This window comes from Exophiala mesophila (assembly GCF_000836275.1).
Source record: "Exophiala mesophila strain CBS 40295 unplaced genomic scaffold supercont1.4, whole genome shotgun sequence".
In the NCBI taxonomy this organism is placed as follows: domain Eukaryota; kingdom Fungi; phylum Ascomycota; class Eurotiomycetes; order Chaetothyriales; family Herpotrichiellaceae; genus Exophiala; species Exophiala mesophila.
Window position 1 is genome coordinate 3,654,751 of NW_015622507.1, and position 18,091 is coordinate 3,672,841.

At 50.7% G+C, this 18,091-nt stretch overlaps 5 protein-coding genes across 5 annotated transcripts; 1 reads left to right on the plus strand and 4 right to left on the minus strand.

Moving 5' to 3' along the window:
* Positions 1-1,027: 1,027 nt before the first annotated feature.
* On the minus strand, positions 1,028-5,807 carry PV10_06402 (uncharacterized protein). The gene has a single exon (XM_016371192.1). It carries the CDS (start codon positions 4,565-4,567, stop codon positions 1,160-1,162), a length of 3,408 nt encoding a protein of 1,135 aa, XP_016223485.1. The 5' UTR covers positions 4,568-5,807; the 3' UTR covers positions 1,028-1,159.
* A 1,759-nt stretch (positions 5,808-7,566) lies between these two features.
* Positions 7,567-9,297, plus strand: PV10_06403 (uncharacterized protein). The gene is made up of 3 exons (XM_016371193.1): positions 7,567-7,832; positions 7,888-8,036; positions 8,101-9,297. Exons 1-3 carry the CDS (start codon positions 7,776-7,778, stop codon positions 8,420-8,422), a joined length of 528 nt encoding a protein of 175 aa, XP_016223486.1. The 5' UTR covers positions 7,567-7,775; the 3' UTR covers positions 8,423-9,297.
* On the minus strand, positions 8,420-9,736 carry PV10_06404 (pyridoxal 5'-phosphate synthase, glutaminase subunit Pdx2). The gene is made up of 2 exons (XM_016371194.1): positions 9,189-9,736; positions 8,420-9,130 (listed from the first exon to the last, which is right to left on the minus strand). Exons 1-2 carry the CDS (start codon positions 9,458-9,460, stop codon positions 8,539-8,541), a joined length of 864 nt encoding a protein of 287 aa, XP_016223487.1. The 5' UTR covers positions 9,461-9,736; the 3' UTR covers positions 8,420-8,538.
* A 477-nt stretch (positions 9,737-10,213) lies between these two features.
* PV10_06405 (uncharacterized protein) lies at positions 10,214-15,388 on the minus strand. Its single transcript, XM_016371195.1, has 5 exons — positions 14,994-15,388; positions 14,782-14,933; positions 14,605-14,728; positions 10,762-14,558; positions 10,214-10,711 (listed from the first exon to the last, which is right to left on the minus strand). Exons 1-5 carry the CDS (start codon positions 15,022-15,024, stop codon positions 10,682-10,684), a joined length of 4,134 nt encoding a protein of 1,377 aa, XP_016223488.1. The 5' UTR covers positions 15,025-15,388; the 3' UTR covers positions 10,214-10,681.
* Positions 15,389-15,670: 282 nt separating this feature from the next.
* On the minus strand, positions 15,671-17,804 carry PV10_06406 (tubulin alpha chain). The gene is made up of 7 exons (XM_016371196.1): positions 17,639-17,804; positions 17,497-17,537; positions 17,415-17,441; positions 17,286-17,361; positions 16,685-17,215; positions 16,208-16,631; positions 15,671-16,159 (listed from the first exon to the last, which is right to left on the minus strand). The coding sequence occupies exons 1-7, from the start codon at positions 17,661-17,663 to the stop codon at positions 15,931-15,933; spliced, it is 1,353 nt and encodes a 450-aa protein (XP_016223489.1). The 5' UTR covers positions 17,664-17,804; the 3' UTR covers positions 15,671-15,930.
* Positions 17,805-18,091: the final 287 nt, after the last annotated feature.

Genomic DNA, 18,091 nt, shown 5'->3' on the forward strand with positions numbered 1-18,091 from the left:
AGCTCATAAATCAAACAATTACAACCCCTGCCGCCTTGTCGATCTCGGAAATGACCGCTACATCAACCACGGAACAGATGACAACAGCTATGGATATCATGAGACTAGAAGCACCATAATCATCCGGGATGAATATCATTCAGCAACTTGGGTCGTATAGTCTCGGCTCTCTATTCGAATGGGAGAGGGACAACGACGACGACCAAGATGCCGAATGATGTCGTCCAATATCAGCCGACTTTTCTTACACAATTGGTATTGGACACCATAAGCTCATGCAACCAGAGGATCCGAAGATCAGAAAGATTGAAGGAGGAGCAGCAGCATGACGACGTTCATACCGAAAACATACATGAATGAGGGCTTTTGATGATGGACATCGAGACGACGGTCGAGAGCTTTCCACCAACAGAATGAGTTTAGCAACAATTAATTGGTTTGCACCCTCATATTTGATTTTACAGTCGTCCATAGCTCAATAAAAATAATAAAGGCATTTGCCACCAAACGCTTTTCGGGATATATGATCATACAGATAGCTTGAAATATGGAGCCAGAATGACAGGCTGAGTAAAAATGATACAGCAGCTCTTGGTGGGTCATGGCTGATGGAGGGAGCGTCGCGCCATTCTTTCCTATTGCTCGATGCTCATGACAACTCGAACCGCACTCACCAAAAACCACCATCATCACTATCACCTCATTGTAACCTTTACTACATCAATTCAACTTCAATCGCCATCCCTGTGTATGCGTCAGTACATCATCCGACCGCCGTGATGGCGCCTCGCCGCCGAATCATGCCGGGTAGCATGATAAGTTGATTGGGAGAGGTAGATGGTACATCGTTGCACAGAGAGGTCATCGAGATCAGGGATGACGACGACAATGTCGCTCAGACAGGACATGCGACATCTCGACCCTACAAGCGCCGCTCCTCGAGGTCACGCTCTGCTTACCCCATTCGTGATGAAGTTGATGACGACCTTGACGTGTAGACTCTGAAACAACAGGGGAAGGAGAGAAAGGAGGGTTAGTCGCAATGACTAGGATTTGTCTAGCTACAATAGCTGAGTTGTCTGTCTAATCACAGGAATTGGTGTTGGTTGAGTTGCTTGCAGAGAAGAGAAAAGACATGAGGCTGTCCCAGTCTCGTTTCTCACCATGTCGTATGGTCTTTCCAATCTGGCTCATACTTCTTTTTGACTTTCTGTTGTTGTCCTTGTTCACCTTGATCACCATCATGATCTTGTTCACCTTGATCACCTTGGTCACCTTGATATGATACTGCTTCAACCAGGCCCTCTCCTTCGAAGTTTGTCATGTTGCTGTGGAAGAATTTCGATTCCCGCATCTCTGCCAGCGCGGTACCATCATCCTTGACTTTGACGAGCGCTCCAAGTTCCAAATACGCAGTGCAGACTCGCTTGAGGTTATTGGACCTGGAAAAGTAGACGGCGTTCCTGTCGAACACTAGGCTGGAACTGTACTTTGCCCGACTGATTGCCACCACCAAACGATGCATGTCATCGAGGAATCCCGCGGTCTTGCCGATAATGGCGTCAATGATACAGACATCGAACTCTAAACCTTGCACGGAGTCAGCTTTCACAACATGTAGACGACTGAAACAGTCATCTGCAGCTGCCATTGCATCCTTGATAGCGAGATAGAGGGTGTTCTGTGCCTTGTAGAAACAGATAATGGCCACAGTGAAGGTAGGAAACTCTTTGATGTACCGAGCGGCGAGGTTCATGCTGAAACACTGAGATACGACATTGTAACGAGAACGAGTACGTGGAGCGGTCATAGTTTCGGTACCCCAGATATCGAAAGCCATGCAATACTTCGCAACGTTGAAGTCCTTCTTGTTGAATTGTTCAATTTTCTCGAGTATAGGCTGACGAGGTACGTCCACCGAATAATGGTCCCTGAGTCTTTTTTGGTATCCTGCCTTGTTCAGTGGCAGTGATATTAAAGGGGACATCCGATATTGCTCATCTAGAAAAGCTGATGGTGTTCCGTTACCGATAAGTCGTGCTTGCATAGACAGCTTCATCTGGTTACTGAAAGTGTGATCGTGCATCACCGGTGGCTGTAACTGATACGGGTCGCCGATCAACACGCGTCCTGCTGCCTCGTAGTAAATGCCCATCATCGCAATAGCATCTGCCTCCAGAATTCGCGAAGCTTCGTCAATGATGAACATCTTGACATCATTACGGATTGGGGCGTACACGTTTGGGGTGACGCTCAAGGATGGTGTAGTAGTGATGACGATAGCGTTTTGCAAGACATGCTCTCTGGCTTCCTTGAGGTATTGTTTGAACTTTTCCATCTCAGATTCATCCAGTTCTTCCTTGTTCATCAACTGAAGGTACAGCTCCTTCAGCTCCGCAAACTTGTCTAGCTCAGGCTTCGGGTCGCCGACCTTACGCACAGGAATTTCTCCAATAAGCTGCATGATACGAGTACCTAGTGAGAGGCCCATTGACTTTTCCGTGACCCGATGGTCCGGTACCAAGTCTGCAAAGTAGGTATGCTGATGCTTGTATGTCTTTCGAATTGCCATAGCGAACTTACATGATGCAAGAGTCTCCATCACGTCGTCCTTAAGGTCTTGTACAAGTTTTGGCTTCGCATCTTCTAGGGCACCTCGAGCCAGGCGAGCTTTCTGTCGAGCGATATTATCTTCGGCGGCGGTGGAGTGCACTCGAACGCTGTATTGTCCTAGAATGCCCTCTTTCTCAATGATTCCCTGGAATCGCACTGCAAGTGCATCAGTGGAGGCGTTGGATGCAGATGTAGCCAAAATCTTGAAGTTCATCTTGTTTGCTTTGATAATGGGGCGTCCCATCTCTCCACACAGATGAGTTTTTCCGGTTCCGGGGGGTCCATGTACATTGACCATACCAGCCGGAGCTGCGCGTGCAATGGCGGCTGCTGCCTTCTGTTGCTCATTGAGATCACGCATAACTTGGTCTGGGTAGGGAATGATATCCAGAATACCGGCGTAAATGTCGTGATAGGCGATCTGTGCGGTGTCGTTGCCCACTAAAAGATGCTTCAGACCGTCGGCATTCACACCGGCCTTGCGATTGTGCTTGACGAGTTCCATCAGGCCCCTAACACGATGTTTATGCTGGTTGTCATCAAGTGGGATGCGAATACCAACCTCAGTGGCGCCGACATCTCTCATCTTTGAAAGGTTACCAATGAGACTGTCCTGGTTCTCGATCTTGATGACCTTAAGACCATCAAGACCTTCGAATTTCTTGGCTTCCTTGTTCCAGTGACGAGAGACTGTCAGTGGGAGGAAACATCCTGGGAGGCCGGGGATGGGTTCTGAGACAATCGCAGTAAAAAGGTTGAATGCATCGTCGTCGTCGTCACCAGGTTTTGCTTTTCCTTTGTTTTTATTTTTCTTCAAGAAAACTTTGACTTTGTCTCCGGCGTTCAAGCGGATGCTCTCGTGGATTGGCATGGTTAGGAGAACGAGGTAAACCCGATCAGCTCCTCCAATGATTTCAGCAAAGTACGCGTCGAAGCTGTATGACTCGCAGTCAGTGGCGCGCTTAGCTGCTTGCTCTTGTTCCTCCAAGGGACCGATTGCATTGACGATGACGTATTCATCATATGTGAAAAACGAAAACTTGGCTTGGTAGTCATTAATGACGGGCCGTTTTTCCTTGGGTTGGAATTGGACGCGCTCATTCAGAAACATGGACGAACCGTTAGAGATCCATTCGGCAAGTGGGTTCTTTTGAGCTTCCTCTTGGAAGCGTTCTGCCAATGCTCCGACATTTGCCATTGCGAATTCAGATCCACAGATGTGTAGCTTGACTGTGTCCTCTTTCCGCATGTAATACGCAAGTGCAGCCACCGGCTCCGGCGGTGAAGGGACGAAGACTCGCTCGGATGCGACATTGTCCAAATTGTATGTGAGAACAATATCGTAGCATCTGTCTCTTGGATGCGTGCGATGTTCAGTTTGGTCATGGCAAGCACTGATTGGCATGCGCACGACTGCGTTGACCGGAAAGCGAAGAATTGAACGGAACTTAGTGTGATCTTGTTGTTGGTCATCTCGCGGTCCGAGTAGAATGTCAATCGAGCTGATGTGATTCGTGACTGAGAACAAGATCTTGCAATATCCCCCATTGTAGAGAGATTCGTCGTTCTTGTCCTTGATGGCACAACGATAAGACAGATCCGCGGGCCTCGGAGTCACCGTATACCCATCAGTGAAGTAGATGCGCTTGACATCCGCATGATTCAACACTTCGGTCGGTTTCAGATCACTGTCTTCCACTTCTGCTCGCTCTTGTAGTGCGTTCGTTGCTTCATCGACGACTTCCTCCTTGGTTTTCTCGTTGTCATTTCCGAAGATCTTGACTTTTCCACCCTTGGCAACACGGGGCTTAGGATTCGTTGCCGAAGCTTTGAGGTAACCTCTGTTTGTCACATCACCCTGAAGTCTGTTCTTTTTCTCTGGAGCGAAGACCTCGATGCCCTTACGAGCTTCGGTGTCTGCCGCGATGATTGGGATTGGAGTATCGTCGTCCATGACAGTATGTCGACGATCTCAGACGGGATAAGGTGGTCAGACCGTGGGAGGTAGGGAGGGCGTCAGCACGCCGATCGCGGTTTTGAAATGAGGGTTGGCGGGATGAACGGTGCCAACAAAGGAAAAAGGGCGAGGTGGTGGAAAAGAAAGAAAGAAAGATTGATGGAGAAGAAAGGATATATCACCAAAGGAGAAGTGGTGAAAAGTTTTTTCTGCCCAGCTCTGCGCGTGCAGCTGGGAAGAGTTTTCTGCCAGACTTGCGTTCACAGCTGATCTGGAAATGATGTTGATGAAGAAAAGTCGTTAATTGTTGGTTTGATTAGCAGGGCTCCAGTCCCGCCTCGAATGGGCCTCAAAGGGTTGTCCACCGGATCTCGTTTATCGGATACGAGCAAACTTGCAAATCGATGTGTATGTTGTCAAATCGATGCAGGATAGTTGATAGAGTTGCGGTCGGTTACAGTGTGCTTAAAGCGGATTCCAAGTAGACACATGAGGCATACGACAGGTGTGAAGAAGTGTAATTTTAACTTGCCGGCTCGATTTGTCGGTCTCGGCGACCCTTCTCGGGGAAAACAGTCCTTCCGAGGGGTCAGATCGACTCTAGTAGGTGAGACTAGGGCCTAGGAAAGAGAAGGGAGGGGGAGCAGCGGAAGCGACTTCGATCTATCTCCTGACTTAATGTCTGGATGATGGAGATCTGTGGTGGTGTTTGTGGATCGTAGTCAAAAGAAAAAGGAACTCGTACAATGCGGGTTGAGGGCTCAGCGGAGTGAAGCTCATCCTTGTTGCTACCAGATGGTCCATCATTGTTGAGGAGGAGAAAAAAGGAGTTGATGTCGCAGTGTCTTCAATGAGTAGCTAAAGTAGCCATGAAAACTGTGTTCTGGTTTAAAAAAAATTGGTGTGGTTGAATTTTCGAGTCAGGTCACGTCTTCGCACCTGACGGCTGATCTCGCAGAAGCTTATCCCACGAGGGCCGGTGGAGGTTCCTTTGAGGTGGCGGTCAAAGGTGTGTAGGTGTGAGGAGGATGGTTTCTCGACGTCACAGGCTCAATGCCGTGTTCTGTAGAGGTGATCGGATTGTAGGAATTGTTGGGTGAGATCAGGAACTCGTGTAATACGGTGTCCTAGGGCTCACCACGGGAGGTCGAGTGATCTTGCTGTTTGTTGCTACCAACGTGTCATGTAGACAGTCTTGGTGAGCTAGAACAGCAAGAAAAGAGAGAAAAGAGAGAAAAGAGAGAAAAGAGAGAAAAGAGAGAAAAGAGAGAAAAGAGAGAAAAGAGAGAAAAGAGAGAAAAGAGAGAAAAGAGAGACAAGAGAGACAAGAGAGAAATGAGTGTCTAGTAGTCACAATGACTGAGGTTTTGGCTAGCTACGATAGCTATCGTAGCTATCGTAGCTAGCCAAAGGACTTTGTTGGTGTTGAGTTGTTTGCAAGAGAGAAGAGAGAGAGAGAGGAGGAGTAGAAGGACCCTCACGTCACGTGCCTACCACATGACACCTCACTATCAAAGGCCAGAGTATCTTTACCTCGACTCTTGTATTCTTCCTCGTCTGCTCCTCCCACCATTCATTGTATTTAGGGGCATGATCCATGATTTTCAGTCCTTTGAATGAGAAGTCCGTAGAGTTCAGCGGGTTTATTAAAGATTAGTTCCTCGTCGCCGGGCCACTAGATCATTGTCTGCTATTTGCCGCCCAAAGATTTTAAGTGGCCGCCCGCTAATATGGCTCCACAATCGGCTTATAAGTCGATCAAATACTCTGCGGCAGTCTTAGGCGCGGAGGGCATCTTCCGAGGCTAGGTCCTTAAGAATGTTCTTGACTCAGGAGGCGTCCTTACGCTGGCCAATTGTTTCCGGTCTGGGTTGGTGCTTCTCAACGACCTAGAATTCACACATGCCGGCTCACTATGCTGGGACTATATATATTAGATAATAGTATGCTAAGACGGAAGCCCGGGAAGCGAAAACTCTAACAGCTAAGTATGTAGAAATTTGTCGCAGACTTCTTGTTAATAACGGGCATTCATGTCATGGACCAAGATGTCCCTACCATCAAGCGGGCTTTGAGCAACGTCGGCGGCGGCGGCGGCGGCGGCGGAACGTTAAACGGAAAGCTCGCAGTCATTATTGCTTCCAAGCGTCAACGTGGAACGGGAAGCTCACAGTCATTTATTGCTTCCAAGCGTCACTACATCCGATGTTTCCTAACGTCGCTAAAAGACGCGATCATAAGCTGACCAGATTGCCTGTTTCGGGGCTCAGACTCGTTTTGCGCAAATTCTCTGAAATGTTTGATTGGCCTGCTGAAAACGGCCATCAACGTTGCCTTTAGGCAAGGGCGGAAATCGCAGACTGAGGACCTGAGCCAACCTCTTGATTAACAGTCAGACAGCTATCGGTTGTAACCCCGAAGATGATTCGAAGCAGGTAGATGCGAGTGAGCAGGTCTTGTGTGTAGAGATGCTAAGATGGCTAAGGTACTGGACAACTTTAGAACTCTCTTTTGACGTTCTCGGGAAGGGACAAATACGATAGTTGTAGATTAAATGGCTATCGTGATCAAGTGGAAGGCGATCACCAGGAAATCCCCGTCGATGCATTGGGGAACCTTCTGCAATGTCCAGACCAGTGCCAGTGTTTCCAGCTCCGTTGGCCAATAAATATTCTCGGCTAAGTTCAACGCTCGGGATCAGATGTGCCTATAGTATGTAGCCAGGCATATTTTGAGACTGGCTAGGCTTAGGCTGAGATCTTGATGACATTGAAGCCGAGAATTGTAGCTGAAATAGCCAGTAAAGTGACAGAGTCTTGAGTTGCTTGTTCTATCTAAAGATATCCTCATCTCAGCTCATGAGGTGACTTGACGTTCGCGCGGTGGAATTGTACTCCGCGGGATGTTATAGGGCAGAGTTTAGGGCATTGCGCGTGCAGATTTCCAATATATTTGAGAAGGCGCAGTGGAGGGGAGGAGACACGCGCTTGCCTTGCCCGCAAACTCCAATTCTATCAACTCCAACCTGCGCCTCTCAATATTACTCGATCCTCACTTGATCGACTTGATGTTTCTACCCTCCGCACAACAGATTACACCTTGGTCTACTACCACATAAGAGATCACGTTGGCCCACCTCTCCTAGCACCTCTCCTAGGTACTATATCGAGTCTTTGACGGTTATTCAACTGGTTCTTTAGCCATCATGTCCCTCACCACCGTTGATCGGCTGGACAAGCCTAGCTCATACTTCACAGCCAGAGTAAGGCTTCGGTCTCGTTTGGTTTGCTCCTGCGACAAGCACTGACTTCCATTAGAAACAGCGTCGATATCAAGGGCGACAAGATGATGGTGCAGGCGCCGAGAACAAAGAAGAGGAGGACCCATTGAAAGATGCCACTACCCTTTACGTGGGCAACCTGTCATTCTACACAACAGAAGAACAGATTCATGAGCTGTTCTCAAAGTAAGGTCTACTCCACCTTTTCTACAACATCCAGTGTCGCATTGACATGACTGACCATGCGCAGGTGCGGTGAAATCAAACGCCTTGTCATGGGCCTAGATCGGTTCCAAAAGACTCCATGTGGGTTCTGTTTTGTCGAATATTACACCCACCAAGAAGCCCTGGACTGCATGAAGTATATTGGCGGGACGAAACTCGACGAACGTGTCATTCGCACCGATTTGGACTCTGGCTTTGTCGAAGGCAGACAGTACGGTCGAGGCAAATCCGGAGGTCAGGTCAGAGACGAGTACCGAGATGAATTTGATCCTGGCCGCGGTGGTTATGGTCGAGCCATTGATGCAGAACGGAGAAAGGAAGAGGAGGAATACGGGACCGGTCGATAGGAAGCACGTGTTTCTATGTCTATCACGCCTGAAGTCACTATCTATCTGAGTATGCTGCATCAACGCTATTGACGGGGACAATGCCATCGCGACCTGGATCCTAAAACAAACCCTCATCATACAGCCATTCGATCAGTCGACTCGACCACTCGGTTCAACCACCAGACATGGATCCTCGCATCGGCGGTCAATTCGGGGTGGAAGCTGGTGCCAAATACATTTCCCTGTTGGACTGCGATGATATCACCAACCTCGTCACCAGCACTGACCTCCTCCCCGCCTGTCGATGCCTTTCTGACCCGACCGGGCAACTTGCCCATGATCTCGACAGTAGAACTCATGGCCAACCGGGCGCGGTCATCCTTTGCCGACTTTGAAGGTGCCACCACCGTCTCAGCGACCTGTTGTTCGTCCTTTTGGATTCCATCCACATTTGGCAGGATTTTTTCCACCACCGGCGCTCGGATGAAGATGCCTTGAAATGGCGCCGGGGATGATGATGAACCATTAGTTTGATTCGCGGCCTCGTTTAAGAAAGGAAGATCCAAGTCTGCTTGGAAACTCTCGACCTGTCGACCAAAATGATTACGATTGACTCGCACATCAAGTCCACCAATGAGTTCCTGACCTCCCTTTTTGGTCGCGTTTGCTGCCTCGGCAAGGAGAATGAGACCTGCACATGTACCCCAGGTCGGTTTTCGATGGACTCTTGATTTAATTAGTTAGTGGTTGGTCGCAAAGCAACAGGGAGAACGACGGGACATACTTGACAAATTCTCTAAGTGGTTCCAATAAACCAGATTGCGCAGCCACCAAAGACATGGTCGTGCTCTCGCCACCGGGAATAATCAAAGCATCACATTTTGATAATTGAGCCACATTTCGAACTTGAATTAAATCAAAGTGTAATTCATCTTGTGATGTTGAATCTGATTGTGACTGTAATTGTGTCGCCGCTCGTCTAAGGAGATTTAAATGTTCGAGAAATGCTCCCTGCAAGGCGAGCACGCCGACGGTGATGGTGGTGGGATTGGGCATTGTGCATTGATAGAAGACCCAGGAAAATGGTGCTGCGTCGATTGCGATTGCTGTGAAATGTGAAAGTGTTTCGATGGACCGCGATAACAACGACTAACCAGTCCAGTCCAGTCCAGTCCAGTCCAGCCCCAGACGCAACAGAAATGTAATCAACTGACAATATCACCGTCCCCAAGACAACACAACACAAGATAAGATGAGCCGAGTACGGAGTACTAATAAGGTACTTAGATGTGGAAGAATGGATGGATGTTACGATAACCGCTTCGTGCTTCGTACCAGTCAGTTTGAGTCACAAAGTCACATAATTTTATTTTTTTGCTTGGTCATGACATGACGCCTGAGGGCCCCGACGCACGCCCGCCGCCCGCCCGCCTGTTATCCCGCCGCTCGCCGTGGATTTCCGCTCCGGTCAAACACACAGACTTGAGACATGACATGGATTGGACACTCGTACTGTCCTTAACTAACGACCTTATGCATATGTTATTTGTCGGTCCCTTTGATCCTCACGTCCTATGGCTAGACTTGGCTTGAAGAGTATTATTATACAATGATAACTTTAATAGTACCTAGTCATTAGTCCTCAGCGTATCTTACTGGAAGATCCCAGAGCAATATGAGTCACGTGATGTTGATTTCCTCTGACAATGCATCTCTTCGCCCTTCCATGTCAAGGACGGACCGGGAACCAAATCGGGCAACTTAAATTACAACGACAACGACAATGGTAGTGATGGATGTGATTGAAAGAGTGATAGTAGAAAAGAAATGCGTCGGCGATACCCTCTTCGAGAACCCACATTCAACTTCAACCTTATGAGCAAAGCAATATATTCCACAAGACACAGAAAGGTCTGCATCAGCTCCAATAGATATTTATAAACTTCAACAATTACTTGAAAGGATGACAGCCATTGTCAAGAATAGGAAACTGTCGGCTTTGGCTTCAGTTTAACCAAGTCTCTTCAAATGTAACGTCGCAATTGCTTCAAGAAGCGGGCTTTTGCAGCATGTCTCGCTCAAATGCTGGAATCAAAAAGCACTTTGGCCCCCATCGAGGTCTTTGCATTCGTAGATGTGAGGTTTCAGTGGTGTCCATCTTGGTCTCTGGCAATGAGCCCTCCTCCACACTCTTAAATCTCCTTCACCTTGCAATATTCATTCCAGACATTCACAATGATTTGTCCAGGGATCAAATGTGCAATCTGATGAAACATATTATGACTTGAATGTCAGATAGTCGGCAGCCTGTTGCCAATGTTAGCTTCGTTCACACTCCCCAGAACTTCGAGACTGACCTTGTCAATATTATAATCAAACCTCTCCAATGCAGAGAGGCTTTCCTCTCGAGTCCAACCCATAGCTGTCAACCTCTTCAAAATCGGGTCGTCATGTTCCGTTCCAGTGCTGAGAGCCCGGCCTGCCTGTGGACGATCCAGCTTCGTGTTGTTTGCAGGAGGTGGCGACGCTGCTGGTGGAGATGTATTCGGAGCTCCAGTCGTTGCTGCAGAGACGGCTACATTGGGCGCTGGACCTGATGTGGAGGAAGGCCCAGGAGAGATGACGTTGGGAAGTCCGTCTGTTGGGGCGACATTGTCCGCTTTAGAATCTAGGGGTGCGAAAAGCGAATCCCAATCGTGTGATGCCGAGGGTTGGGTGGTACCAGAGGCAGCAGCCGTGCCGTTTGTCACGGAACTGTATACTGTATTCGCGGCTTGCGGCTGGGATGGAGAGTCAAACGTGGGATCAAAGTCTGCCGTGTTCTGTTTCGGCGAAAAGAGGTCTTCGTCCGACTCGTCGTCGTCATCAGCCACAGGTGCCGCTCCTACCTCAGCAAAGGCAGAATCAAAGTCAAAAGGTGCGGCTTTTGTGGGAGGAGGCACGGAAGCGCTGGACTCCGATGGTTTTCGCGCATGAGCCTCGGGACCGTAGGATGGCGACGTGGTACCAGCGAGAGCATCCTCGGCTCCGTCATGAGGAGAGGTAGGGTCTTCTCTCTCGGGAAGTAGACCCTGGAACTCTCGTGGAAAATGAGAAGGATTCTCTTCTGGAACAGCCTCGCCATAGGTTGGGGGGGATTTCTGTTGGTCAATCCCCGGTAAAGAACTCGCGGCAGAGGCTGTGCTGTCCAGAGGAGGTCGAAGGGCAGCTACAGCAGCTGGGGCTTCAGGCTGCTTGCCAGCATCCTTCGACACTCCTGCCGTATCTTTCGGAGGCGATCGGGTGTTGAAGTCATCGTCAAACTTCATATGCTCGTCACTGTAGTCGCTGTCGCTTTCGTCGTCGTCACCTCCAAATTCTTGTATGTCGGGGAACTCTTTGTTCGCGGCGCTAGTTGTGCCATTTGCAACTGCGGGCTTGTTGAAACCAGCGAATGCTGAATCAAAATCAGCTGCTTGCTGGGATGCGGAGCGTTGGTGAGCTGGGCCACCAAAGACGTCATCAAAAGTCGATTCGGGATCTTTTCCCTTCCCCTCCGCTTTGACGTCGCCATTACTTGCTAGAGCGGCAGCTCCGGCGGCGGCGGCAACCGTTGCAAGTCCTGCGCCCGCCGCGATTGCACCTGTCGAGCCAGCAGTTGCTGGTGTCTCAGATCGTGACCCCTCAGGAAACGCTCCCGGGATGCCAGACAACGAAGCAGATGGGTTGCCAAAAGCGTTCTCGACAGATTCTTTGGGTGTTGATGCTTGAGGAAGACTTCGTTTCACAGATTCTTGCTCCTCGTCTGGCGCTGCGGCTGTCGAGAAAGGATCGTCACCAAATTCTCGTTGAGTGTGGGGACTAGATGTCCCAGTGGTTGGAGTTAGAGCACGCGGTGTGTCTGCAGGGCTCAGTCTGCTCACAGGCTGTGCCACCCTGACCGAAGAGCTGATGGAATCCTCTCGTCCTAAAGGCTGGCGGAAGGGAAGGGCAGCAGATGTGATTTGTTTTGACTGAGGTGGGGGAGGAGGTTCCACCACTCCGGTTGGTGTCGATGAAGAAGGTGAAGGCACCGAAGGGATCTCAGGCGCTTCACCTGGTGGGGAAGACTGACTTGAGAATGACACGGGAGGGGCTGCACCAGCCCCAGCTGCAAAAGATGGGCCAAAGATACTATCAAAGGTGGTCTGGTTATCTCGAGGCTCTGGGCTTCCGATAGGGGGCGAGAATGACGTCTCTGTTGTCCGCCGGAAGAAAGGGTTTGAGGTTGTGGATGGAGCCGGGCTTGCAACCGGAGACGGGTCCTTGACGGTCGGGACCGGAACGTTTTGCGCTTCTTCCAACTCCCTTTTGCTGTCCTCGAGCTCGCGCGCAGACTCCTCGGCTTCTCTCAGTGCGTCCTCAACCTGCTGGTGAGCAGCTGCTATTTCCGCTCGGATGCGATCTCGCTCCGCCTCATTGGTAGCCAATTGTTTTCGATTGATGGCAACTAGTCCTTTTTGTTGTCTGGCGTCCGACTTCAACTTCTCTAGTTGCGGTTTGAGCTGCTCACTTTCCTGGTTCGAGAGTCGGATCCGCTCTTTCAATGAAGCATTCTCTCGTTGATCGGCTTCCAATGCGGCGCGGACTTGTTGATGTTGAGCTACCAAGTCTTGGCGAGTGCTTTCAACCATAGCAATTTCTTGCTGAAGCCGCGTAGTATCATTTTTGGAGGCCGACAATTGTTCTTGTAATGTCTTGACCTCCTTGACCTCTTTCTCATACAAAGCTCGCAGCTGGGCTAGACGGCCCTCAAAGGCTCGCTTCTGAGAGGAGGTGTTTGACAAGTCCTGGCTGGTCCGCTTCCGTGTGCCGTGCAGCTCAGTCATCTGTTTGGAGAGGGTGCTGACCTGATTCGACAGGTTTCCTAGCTCACTGGTTTCGCTTGTCAGTTTTGAGCTCACTTCTGGGTCAGCATCGCCGAGCAAGTCGTCAGTAGGAGGAGGTGAGCGTGTCTGGTTTGGAGCAGGAGAGCCTGTAGACTGCGGAATGATGCTCTGGCCAAATGAACTGGTTGGGATGAAAGGCTTGAAATTAGTCGACGTCGTCTGTGGGGAGATGGTCGTGGGTAGGGATGGCGGGTTCGCAAATGGGCCAGCATCAGTGCCACCAGTGGATTGCGCAACCTGCTGGGGTGCAGCAGTAGGAGGAGGTCCAAAGGCGTCCAGACCAAAGAGGTCATCAGCCGCTGAGCGTGGCTTGGTGACGGTCGCATTCTCAAACGCGGGGGCAGTCGGTTGAGGTGGAGGGATGGTATGCTTCCGCATGCTGGGAGGGATCAGCGCCGGGGGCAATGTGCTGGGAAGCACTCCTCGACCGTCTCTGGTGCCTCTTTGCTGTCGAATAAGGTACATGGCAACGGCAAATTCGTCTTTGCTGAGCTGTCCCTCGGAATTGATATCTGCAAGATCCCAGATTTGTGCCAGAACTTCCTCAGGCAGTCTCGCATTGCCGAAAAATTCGACAGCTTGGTCGCCGGTGATGAAGCCTCGTCCACTTCGATCGACGGTGGCAAAGATAGAATCGAAACGAGCTTTGTCGGCCGGGGAGACGAGCCAGGCTTCTCCAGTTGACTGATTTGACAGCGGAGTCGCAATTGGTTGTCGGGTAATAGGACTCTGAGGTCGTTGATGAAAGCTTCCGGAGAATTGGGGAGGGATATTTGGGATGGCACTAGATCCTGGGCGGGAGCCGCTGCCTGCTCGGACAGGAACTCGTCGCTGGGCAGCTTCATACAAGCCCGGGGGGAGAGTGTTGGGTATAGCGCGGAGCTGGCCTGACTTGTGAGAGGCAAGAAGATGCATCGCTATGACGAACTCGGTCATGTCCAGGGCACCCCGACCTTGGGTGTCGGAGAGGGCCCAGATCTTACCCAAAACATCATTGGGTAGACCGGCTCGTTCAAAGATTTGTTTTGCGAGAAGGCCAGATAGGAAGCCATTCTCTGCACCCGACTTTTCGAAGAGAGAGGAATAAGTTGCGACCTTGTCTGGTGTCAGGGCTGGGACACGGATGGGAGCGCCTCCAGGTACTGAAGGGCTCGCGGGTGGACCGGTCGCTTGAGGAGGTAATGACACGGGGGTTGATTGTGCTGGAGTGGGAGCTGAGATGGTGTCGAATCGAGGTAAGGGAGCGGCTACTACAAGTCAGCGATGATATAGGAGATGTATGGTGGTTGTTACGTTGTGTTGCCAAAGCGGCCGTTGGAGTACCACCGGCTTGTGCATGGCCAATGAGTCGCAAAACGACTCCAAAGCCTGCTGGGGTAAGAAAGCCTCGATTCTCGACATCAGCAATCTGCCAAATCTGGAGACGAGTTAGAAGGTATGGTAGAGACGGACTGAGCGAGCAAGACAGACCTGTCCAAGCACGTCCGGTTGTAGCTTTGTACGTTCAAAGAACTTGACGGCAACATCGCCCGAGACTGCTCCAAAGCCGTCCGGATCGGCCTCTTTCAGTAGTTGGCCATAGACTCGCTTCTCCTCGGGGCTCAGGTTCAGGTTAGGATGGCCTGGGAAGTGGCGGATTAGCTTGAGTTGTGAGGAGCAACGACGGGGGAGTGATGACATACCCGAGCCTGAAGAGCCCATGGTCTCCGTCATGGTTACGGAGGGTTTGGTTGCAGACGAAGCTGTTGTAGAATTTGAGGGATGGAAGGCAGCGCAGTTGTCAAAATGACATGGAGAGCAACGGCGGCAGTCACCTTTCGCGTGGGAGGGAAAGAGTGGACGAGGAAGGCGCGACCGCGGACGCCGAGGGATGGAAGGAAGGTGAGTGGAGGAAGGAAGTCGGTAGGATGATAATTAGACTTAAGACGAGGAATAGCCAAAAGAGTGAGAAGAGGCTGGCAAATAGATTGATTCCAGGTACCACGAGATGACAAAGTTCAGATCGCAGGCGGACGTGGAAACGAGAGGGATTGAGTTGTACGAGTTGGTTGGTTGCGATGACGAATGCGGACGAACCATGAACCGATGGAGAAGAGATTCGAAGACAGGTCCAGAAGCTGTTGGATGATGTAGGGAGGGAGCTCGGTGGGTGGCCGACTTGGGTACGGGTGGTCGGGGGGCGCTAAGCTCTTCTTCCTTAGGCTTCTCCGGCAGGCTCTTGGAGAGTGTATAGGAAGTACGAGGGGCCTGGCTGGGGAAGTCTAACCATGCAGGTGCCCACTACCGCCTTTGCCGTTGTGCGCTAAGTAGTCTGGAGGTGCCCCAGCTCGCCTACTCCGTGGGTGCTAGCCCAAGTCTTGGCACCTGACTACAACTGTCAGGTGGAATGGCTTCACTGGAGCAATGCTTTAGAGGCTCTTATGCATGACTGAATGACCTTTCGCTTGAGCCTCATCTGCAGACTTTGCTTCCTCGAGAGAATGTACGCTTGAGCAATTTGATGAATTACACGATAAACAATCCTGGCTCCGATGCACCTTGCGATGGCTCTTCCAACCCTGAGAGCCGTCTATCACAACCGATCAACAGACTGTGCCAGACGACAGTCACTACTTGTGCTCAGTGTTCAATCTCGGAGCCATCGCCTTCCTCGAGAGAATCGCTAGCCACCTCCTCGTAGTCACGCTCCAACGCAGCAAGATCTTCACGTGCTTCTGAGAATTCTCCTTCTTCCATACCTTCACCCACGTACCAGTGGACAAAGGCACGCTTTGAGTACATGAGATCAAACTTGTGAGATAGAGCAGACCAAGCTTCAGCAATTGCTGTGGTGTTGGAGAGCATGCACCTGTTCATGTTAGCTCGGCTTCACACTCTGGTCATGGTTGTCACTTACACGGCACGGTTGACTTTGGAGAGGTCTCCATTTGGCACCATCTGAGGGGGTTGGTAGCAGATACCAATCTTGAATCCGGTAGGGCACCAATCCACGAATTGAATAGTGCGTTTGGTCTTGAGTGTTGCAACTGCGCCGTGGACATCGTGTGGCACGACATCACCTCGGTACAGCAGGCAAGTGGCCATATATTTGCCATTGCGAGGGTCACACTTGACCATCTGGTTGTTAGGTTCAAAGCAGGCCATAGAGATCTCGTGGACTGAGTTGGCTTCATGCTGCGACTTTGCTGCTGAGATGATCGGAGCATAGGCGACCAGGGGGAAATGGATTCGGGGGTATGGGACGAGATTGGTCTGGAATTCTGCCAGGTCGACGTTGAGCGAGCCATCGAATCGGAGCGAGGCAGTAATGGATGAAACGACTTTATTCACGTTAGCAACTTCTGCCTTATCCGCGTGGTCTGTGTTGGCCTACCTTGAGCAATCAGTCGGTTCAGGTTCTCGTAGTTGGGTCGTTCGATTCCTAGGTTGCGGCGACAGATGTCATAGATGGCCTCATTGTCGACCATGAAACTGCAGTCAGAATGCTCCAAGGTGGTGTGGGTGGTCAAGATCGAATTGTAGGGCTCAACAACTGAGGTGGCATTCTGAGGGGCCGGGTAGACGACAAATTCGAGCTTGCACTTTTTGCCGTAGTCGACGGAGAGGCGCTCCATGACCAAGGCCCCGAATCCGGAACCAGTGCCGCCACCGAACGAGTGGAAAACCAGGAAACCCTGGAGACCACTGCAGTTGTCGGCCACACGACGCACCTTATCAAGGACTTGATCGATGAGCTCCTTACCAACGGTGTAGTGACCGCGGGCATAGTTGTTGGAAGCATCCTCTTTTCCGGTGATCATTTGTTCCGGGTGGAACAAGGAACGATAGGTACCAGTGCGGACTTCATCAACGACGTTGGGTTCCAAGTCGGCGTAGATGGTGCGAGGGACGTATTTGCCATTGCCTGCGGAGCCCGGTCAGCACATATTTGTCTGTCTATCTGTCTGTCTTTTGGATAACGGCCATCATCGTACCAGTCTCGGAGAAAAAGGTGCTGAATCCCTGGTCAGGGTCGGCGGCTTTGCGCTCTTCTGTGAGGAATCCATCAGGCTTAAGAAAGAATTAGTTGTGCGTCTTGTCAGTGGGGGTTTGGCTGCGGGTACCTGAATGCCATGTTCCAGACAGTAAAGCTGCGCGGTTGGAGTCAGAGAAAGTGGTGTCAGGTGAGGACGGGATACTGCATACCTCCCAGCAGGAGTTGGCAATCTGACAGCCAGCCTGGCCAACTAGTGTCGACAGTCAGTATGAGGTTGTTGGCATTTTTGTTCAACAGGGAGACCAGGGGATGGGGATGTGCAAGACAGGGGCAGACGCGTGTTGGACATACTGTTCAAACTGATGACTTCTCTCATGGTGATGACGGCTAATGTGTGTATGTGAGAAATGAAGGTTTGATGGATGAGAAAGGTCAATTGGAGACGATGGATCCCAATGATTTGGACCAGTGCACGGCGAGGTTCAATAGAGGGTCTGTCCAAGGGGGTGGTGGTGATTGTTGGTGTTGTTGATTGTGGGGTGGGCAAGTCACTGGCTCACGACTTGAGACTGGCGTTGATTGGCGCTGCAGTCCCAGTCCAGTTTTGGCCTCCGTCGCGCCTTCCCGGGTGGCCGTGTGTTTTTCTCACCGCCTAATCGCCTACACTAGCGCGAGCACTTACTCCATTTTGGGTTAGTCTATCCTACGGTAGAACTCTGTCACGTTGATCCGTTCCGGAAGCCCCTCATCCCCTCTGGAAAGGAACAACATTGACACGAATGCACGTGATATTCAATAGATGGC